Genomic DNA, 7,867 nt, shown 5'->3' on the forward strand with positions numbered 1-7,867 from the left:
TCGTCTCAAATGTCTTCCATTTAACGTTTATGGAGGCCACTGTTATCTTAGGAACCTTAAGTGCAAGAGAATTTTTTTTGGTACCCTTGGCCAGATCTGTGCCTTGCCACAATTCTGTCTCCGAGCTCTTCAGGCAGTTCCTTTGACCTCATGATTCTCATTTGCACCGTGAGCTGCAAGGTCTTATATAGACAGGGGTGTGGCTTTCCCAATCAGTATAATCCAACACCGCTGGACTCCAATGAAGATGTAGAACCATCTCAAGGATGATCAGAAGAAATGGACAGCACCTGAGTTAAATATGAGTGTCACAGCAAAGGTTCTGAATACTTATATGACTGTGTGATATTTCAGTTTTTCTTTTTCAATAAATCTGCAAAAAATTCAACAATTCCGTTTTTTCTGTCAATATGGGGTGCTGTGTGCACAGTAATGAGGACAAAAAAATGTACTTAAATGATTTTAGCAAATGGCTGCAATATAACAAAAAGTGAAAAATATAAGGGGGTCTGAATCCTTTCCGTACTCACTGTACGTGCGATTTTCAACGTTGACAGCTTGTGTTTCCATTTGTATCATCCATTTTCATCCACCCACACACCTAAACACTCAGTGCATTCATACCGCTGCATATGATTCTTTCTGCACATACAGTACATTCATTCATTCGTACACCGACACACAAACCATGTTGAGAGGGAGAGTGACATCGATTTCATGATGTATGCAATGTGCTGGGCGTGTCTGCATATTTAAAAAAAGTCATCCTATAACCCCACATTTGCAATATTGAACTCTTGCAAGTTGCACCTACTCAAAATTAATTAAAGTCAACGTGTGTGTGCGTGCGCGTGTGTCATGGACTTTGCAAGGATGGAAACCAACGAGAATTAAAAGAATAATAATAATTTAACACAATTTGATTTAATGCAGACCATCTGGGAAAGGACAAGGCTTCAAATAAAACCATAAGCCGTATTAAAAACATCTCTCGTGCTATGCCAGATGGATGGTATTCATGTTGATGCTTTCCACGAATAGTGTGGCTCAAGTACAATGTGCAGAGCGCCATCTAGTGATCGAAAGGAAGAAACACTGCTACTAGTATTAGAGTGTATCATTTTATTTTCGACAGTACAGAATATTGTATGCTACTTTTAATATTTTACGTTTAGTTTCAACTAGTTACAACATAACTAGTCACTCAAAGCCCTCACCACCAACCTATTAAAACAACTTTATTCTATCTTTTATAAAAAGAAATGTTGTATTAACATTTTCATTAGATGTATTTATTTTTAAACAATCTGCTGTGTGCTGCATTACCCTGTACTTCTGTAACACTTGAATCTTTCCTCTGGAGACTAATAAAGCGTTATCCTACTTCATTTTATTTATATACAGATATCTATGAGTAACCTCTGCTTAAAAGAAGTAATTAAAAGTGTACCGTTACACATTTCTGTATACCAGTGTAAATCTAAGTGCCAATAAAACCCCTATCCCTAAGTACCAATTTGAGCTCTTCATCAGTAATTAATAATTAATAAAAGAAGAAAAAAGATCTAAAATACAAGGATTGTGCAATCAGTGGCAGAGGTAAGAAAAGGACAATGTCCCCAATTGGAAGCCCAAACTTTCAGGTACATTTTGAGAGAAGTTGATTGCTGCGAACATGAAAAGGAGGCTAAAAAAAAGCATACTATATTCCCATTTTTTTATGGCTGTGACCTTTAAATGTAGTTGCAGAGATAGGCAATAACAAGATGCAAGAAGAAGCTGGGTGGGTAAGCGCATGGCGTGTTTTAGCAGGTCACTTCATGTGTGGATTTTGAAATGATCCGGTCCATGTTGGTGATGGAGAGGCTCTCCATGGAGACGTCAGTGTGGGAGCGTCCACGCTTCTCGTGTGCACGACTCCGAGAGCTCTCCAGGGACGAGACGCTGGAGCTAGAGGTTGTGCGTGACCGAAGTCTGGTCATACTGGCACTGGATACTATGGACGAGAAAGTTTGTGCTAGTGTGAGTGTGGATTATTAATGAATATCAATTTCAATTTAAGAAAATATGAGCCCTGGCCTGTGAATTTCATCATCAGGTGAATTTGTTATCACTTACAGTATCCCAGGCCTTGGATGAAATATTTGAAGGCTTCGATCACTTTGGCTGGCTGTTAAGAGACGAAACATATATAAATGTAAGATTTTCTGTTTAGTGTGGAGATTTACTGCAGTGGTCGTTCAACAGACTGGCATACCTGAGCCACTTGCGGGAGTCCTCCACAGTCCGCCATCTAGAGAGGCAAAGCAACAGTGGCTTAATTCGGTCACATGTGCATACAACTCTTTCAGTTTGATAAGTTACCCGAGCGATAATAGATGAATCTTAGAACACAAATGTGACTGTTTATGGTTACCTTAAGCAGTGTGGTCTTTGTTGGGTTAAGTTTAGAGTTGCAGTCAACCACAACCTCCACAAATGGAGAGTTGTCTCCAACAAGCAGCAACGTGCAGCATCTGGGTTTAACACGAGTGGAGAGGTGCTTTACACAATGACAAGTAGTAAAATATTTCACTACATCCATGTTCAGCTTTTACCATATACAAACAGTACATGGACAAGTATATGTCGAGTCTAATAATATGATTGACAGAGGAGCAAATAAGATTAGTTGTTTTATTTTCTGGCCATTTTTTTAAGAAATAAATAAACAGCTGGACTTTTGGTCCAAAGTCAGAAGGTGGTTCTTACTTGAGGGTCCTGACATTGACATTTTCTCCAGGAACAGGTCTCTCCATCTCAAGAGTGCTACGGCTGTTGTAAGCGCGGAAGAACTGGCCCACGTTGTGCTGGTTCATGGTTGTGGTGATGTGGTGGCGGTATGTAGCTATGAGGTCATGGTTGCATTGGATCTCTTCCTAAAAGGTCAGCGCGGAAGGAAGACCGGGAGCATTAGACCGTGCAGAATCAGATCGTCAACTAATGCTTTTGTTGTCATTGCAACTTACCTTTCCGAATAAGTGTGTGATAATTGTGTCAGGAAGCGTGTGAGTCCATTCCGTAATCTGTAGTGCAGAGGGACAAACATGCTTTTATGTAGCAGATGTTTAACACTCAATCACGCAGACATGACACACTCAGTGCTGACCTTGTTTGCGACGGTATCTATTAATCCTTCGGCATTAGGGTTGATGTTGATCAGAACCAATCCATCCACCAGATCAGGGTGATTCAGCTAAAAACACACACATACACAAGACCTAGATGTAATTAGCAGCTTCCATAGTCATGTCTGGTCCAGGCAATACATACATGATAAGATAACAACATCTGACATATTGCATTCAAAAGTCAATATATTTTATATCTGATTTTTATATAGTTGCTCTTCAGGTTTCTTGGAATTTAGCCAAGTCTATTTATTACAGGAATAGACATACATTATCTATTTGTGAGTATTTTCACTTCGAGCAACAATATTGTCACGGTCACTAAAGGGATTAAAGGAAGAATTGTGGACTCACAGCAAAGGTGGCCAAAATGCAGGCGCCTGCTCCAACTCCCAGTCCGATCACACTGCGCAACCTGAGAATCACATTCAGCATCAAGCCCAGATCCGCGCTATTAGTTTGAGATTATCATAGTAAAACCTGAGGATTATCAGGTCTGTCGCACCCAAAGTGTTTGAGCACAGCAGGCAGTGCTTCAGACAGTTGGTCCATCGTTGGGTAGGAATACCTGCAAGGTCAGGAGTCAATAATTTAATACTGATAATGTTACGCTGTTAAGAATAAACCTAAAGACTACTCACGATGTGGGCAATGTTTTGGCCGCTTCGTGTTGTCCCGGGGCTTCAACATGGCAAACAGGAAAATGTCTGAGGATTTCTTGCATGTCCTCATGTGTAAACAGAGTGTCAAAACATGACTTGTCTGTAGAAAGAAATAATAATAATAATAATAATAATAATGTCATACACAGCCATTGTTGTTTGTTGCAATATCATTGAAATTAAAGTTAATATATTAGAATAAATATTACATTTGTGAACTACTTTCCACAAGATAATTCATAATTAAAGATAATTAAAATTATTGTAGCTTGTTGTGACATTTAAAAAAAAAATACTATGTGTGCATTTGGCAGAACCATTAATATTTATTTAATTAACTACATAATGGTTAGATTTAATATGTAATTGGAATAATAGTTCCTTGATGCTACTATTGATTCATAGTGGATAAGGAGTAAAGTAATGCATACGGTTCAGTCCAACGTCATGATAGGTCAGAATGACTGGGCGATTTGCCCTGGGCGTCCCCATCATGATGCAGTGGACCTTCCCATACTGAGTGTCGACGTGCTCCTCCTCAAATAAAAGCAAAAGAATTCACACGTTTAGATATGTCGACATGAAGAGGGCTCACAGGGCCATTGTGTCCCTGAACAAAACAAAAGCAGTTGAATGAAATAGTGGGAGAAACATGAACATTATGTTGCTCCACATTCATGCAAGACAATTCAAAAAGCGAATAGAGCTCTTATATAACAGTCAACTCAAACAACTGTGTAATATATATGGTTTGTATGTCATAATACTCACAGTGATATGAGGCTCAAAGACAGAGTCGCACTCATTCTCTTCCAGAACCATGACGACTGGCGCACGAAAGGCCCAAATTACAGACACAAGGAAAACTTGCTATGGATACCGAGGTGTCCTGTAAATGTGTATTTCTTTCTGCAGTGAAATGCCCTTGGGGAGCACAAGTATGCAGCAACCAGTGCAGAAGTGTGACAGAACATTTGCTTGAGCGGCTTTATATACGCTCCAGCACTGATCTGCTCCTAAACCTTCAAGTCCAACCTGGCTCACATGTGGCCAACTGGCCTCTGTTTTAATCTCACCTGAGGCTATTTCAGCCCCACAGAGCCAGCACGGGATTCCCCCCAAGAATTAATCGAGCGCCAAAAGATCACATACTGACTGTATACATGATGTTACTGTTCAGTGTTGGGATGTATCTTATGATACAGAGAGCAAAACAGCAATCCTACAATTCATGTATGACTGCATCAATACCCAACAGGTTTTACTTGCATTATGAAAATGACATTAGCATCACTGATCATATGTGTATATTTTTTAAATTATCGAAACGATACTTAAATAATAAAGTTGTAAATCTAAGATCAAACAGTGTGTTATTATTTGAACATTTGTTTCTATGTGTTATGTGCTTGCGTTCTGTAAATAGGTAACACAACAAACAAGGTACCAATCCGAGGTTGCAGCTCATTTTCCTAATCTCGGTCAGCCATCTGCTTACAGAATTGTACTTGCTTGGACGAGCCGTCCTTGACACTTGACTGCAGTCTACTAATGTACTGTTTACCACGTTGAATGTTTGCCCGGAGGTGTAGCTGCAAACATGTTCATGACAAAAATATGTAATGTGCAAAGTCATGTCAAATAGATACATTATAGAAAGGCATTGTCACACTCGGCCGCTGGACCGACTAAGGAAAACAAGGCGTTGGTCTTTTACAAGGTTTTTGTAAGATTTTGGAATAACTCTATTCATCCAGAAGAGCATTTATGAGGGTGAAAGGAAATGTTGGCTGAAAGGGCCTGACTCACAAACGCTGTTCTTCTTCCGACAAAAGCTCCAATCAGGGCTACCGTCATTTGAGTTTGCCCTAAATTTTTGCACTCGGGCACAGTCACACTGGAACAGAAAAGGGCATTCAACAGAAATGTTCCCAGTGTCGGAAGCATTGCTGTTTTGAAAACCTTTTTGGTTTTAGGGATAAATTCAAATGTTTACAGTACAGAGTAACAGCTGGTTGCACGGACACAAAACAGACTGCGCATAGTTCCGTCTTTAAGATTTATTTACACTTGTGAGAACTGTACAGCTACAGCAGGTAATCCCTTTAGTCGTGGCTGAAAAGTAGAGGGCAGCAGATGGAGCTTATTCAGCCTCACGTCAGTGTGAAGCCTGTTTGGCATCATTGAAACCCTAATGAAACGCTGACCTGCTGGCCTAATTCATCACTGACTGCTGTCTCACATTTTTTGGACTTATTTCATGACAGTGTCAGAGGGGCTTTTACTCAGCAGCGATGTTGATTTACAGGTAACATTACTAAACATACTTTACCTGTTCTACTGAGGTCGGCCTGGGCCTTGGCAGTGTGCATGCGGCAATTGAAAAAGCTTGAAAGTTAATTGCAACCACAAGACTGAGAGTTAACAACTAACTCTGCAGTGAGTGACGTTGCGTGCATATTTGTTGTTGTTTGGGTGAGAGGTGGGGCCCACGCTGAACTGGTTGCCAGTCAATTCCAGCTCAAGTAACCTTGCCTGGATGCTTTTCGAATGTGGGAGGAAACCGAACTACCTGGGAAGAACATGCAAACTCCACAAAGGAGGTCCGCAGCCGCAATTCGAACCCAGGACCCCTCGATTGCTGGCTAGGATGACATTAATTACAAGAAAACCTTTAACATAATTTATTTTCCACATGTTCTGACAAAAGTATATATTTTTTTCAATCCAGACATTTGTAACAGTCCTAATAAAAGCACAGGCGGTACAGTGAAGTCCCATTTCGGCTGTGTCACTTACCAGTAGAATCCACTAGGAGGAGATTTGAGCTGATTTCTGCTGCTTTAGATCAGAGTGCTCCAAAATCCCCAACATTTAATTTAATAATTCATGAAGGGTTTCATGACACACTATTCAGACAAAGGTATTTGGCCACATGATTACAGCACCTACAGGAAGTGAAAATGTGGAAAATACTTTATACTGTCCTGGCAGCTATATAATCCCCCCGGACCTGACCTCGGATAAGCGGTAGGAAATGGATGGATGGACGGCAGCTATAATTGCAAGTATGTGGGGGGATTAGCTCATCTGCAAGGACTCGCTGGGCCTTTAGATCACGATGCGAGTCCCATTGTAAATTGTAAATTAAATTCCATCTAGTCTGGCAGAGATGCTGCTTTCGGACTATTTCCGTGGTGCTGTTGAGCAAACTGAGGCCCACATTCAGCTCAGGGTCGCAGTCAACATTTCGTGCCCCATCGCACTGATTTCTCTCCTGACATACTTGCATATGTAAATTGAATTTGCCTTGAGGGATTTTAATTATATGCATACAGTCCTCCCTAAAACTATTGGAACGGTGAGGCAAATTATTTCATATTTGCTGTTGACTGAAAACATTTTGCTTTCATCAAAAGAGAAACGAAATCAACAGTTCATCTTTTATTTCCAAGTATTTACTTCTGGATTAGATACGTTATACGTTATGGAGAAGTTAGAAGATAGCGCATTTTTTGTTTGTTTGAATCCACCCAGTTTTCATGTGAGCAAAACTATTCGGAAATGTGACTGCAAGTGTTGTTTTTGTTGTTGTTAATTCATCCAAAATAAAATTTTTGAGGTCAGAGGACACTTTTGTTGGCCCCCGAGACAGAGAGCCTGGCAGGCCACATTATCTGTTCTAGTTTATTTTATTAAATTCTTCAACACCAAATTCATCCAAGCATGCCTTATACCCCGAGCTGGGTTACAGTCATGCTTGAGCAGAAATAAAACCCTAAACAGTTCCTACTAAGTTGGAAGCATTATCCAAAAAGTGTCAGCAAGCTAAAGAACTAAGATTCAAGAGGAAATAAGGCGTCTCATTTTACTCTACGCAGACGTTCTTTGTCAGGCTGACAATATGCTGCCATGGTAAGGACTTATAACATGCAGGTGAAGTCCCAATGTCTGACTCTCAGCTTTCAAAACATTCTAAATATAACACCGCAGCTGCTGCCTCTTGCTACATGCTTGACTGTGTGTTTTTGTTTT

General features: G+C 40.3%; 1 protein-coding gene across 2 annotated transcripts; it reads right to left on the bottom strand.

Moving 5' to 3' along the window:
• Positions 1-1,107: 1,107 nt before the first annotated feature.
• On the bottom strand, positions 1,108-4,807 carry LOC133480003 (protein NDRG1-like). Of its 2 annotated transcripts, none has more exons than XM_061777619.1 (12): positions 4,604-4,807; positions 4,264-4,366; positions 3,812-3,932; positions 3,676-3,738; positions 3,525-3,585; positions 3,149-3,235; positions 3,009-3,065; positions 2,752-2,918; positions 2,417-2,516; positions 2,258-2,293; positions 2,119-2,170; positions 1,108-1,996 (listed from the first exon to the last, which is right to left on the bottom strand). In XM_061777619.1, the coding sequence occupies exons 1-12, from the start codon at positions 4,652-4,654 to the stop codon at positions 1,806-1,808; spliced, it is 1,089 nt and encodes a 362-aa protein (XP_061633603.1). In that variant the 5' UTR covers positions 4,655-4,807; the 3' UTR covers positions 1,108-1,805. The 2 variants fall into 2 exon arrangements, with proteins under 2 accessions (XP_061633603.1, XP_061633602.1); XM_061777618.1 differs by having other exon boundaries at positions 4,264-4,369.
• Positions 4,808-7,867: the final 3,060 nt, after the last annotated feature.

This window comes from Phyllopteryx taeniolatus, chromosome 6 (assembly GCF_024500385.1).
Source record: "Phyllopteryx taeniolatus isolate TA_2022b chromosome 6, UOR_Ptae_1.2, whole genome shotgun sequence".
Taxonomy (NCBI): domain Eukaryota; kingdom Metazoa; phylum Chordata; class Actinopteri; order Syngnathiformes; family Syngnathidae; genus Phyllopteryx; species Phyllopteryx taeniolatus.

Excerpts from the sequence above, each read along its gene's own strand:
- LOC133480003 (XM_061777618.1), bottom strand. The coding sequence starts at position 4,654 with ATGGTTCTGGAAGAGAATGAGTGCGACTCTGTCTTTGAGCCTCATATC. Across the intron at positions 3,933-4,263 it reads TCATGACGTTGGACTGAACC|ACAAGTCATGTTTTGACACT; the intron begins GTATGCATTACT and ends TTCTTTCTACAG. Across the intron at positions 3,236-3,524 it reads GCATTTTGGCCACCTTTGCT|CTGAATCACCCTGATCTGGT; the intron begins GTGAGTCCACAA and ends GTGTGTTTTTAG.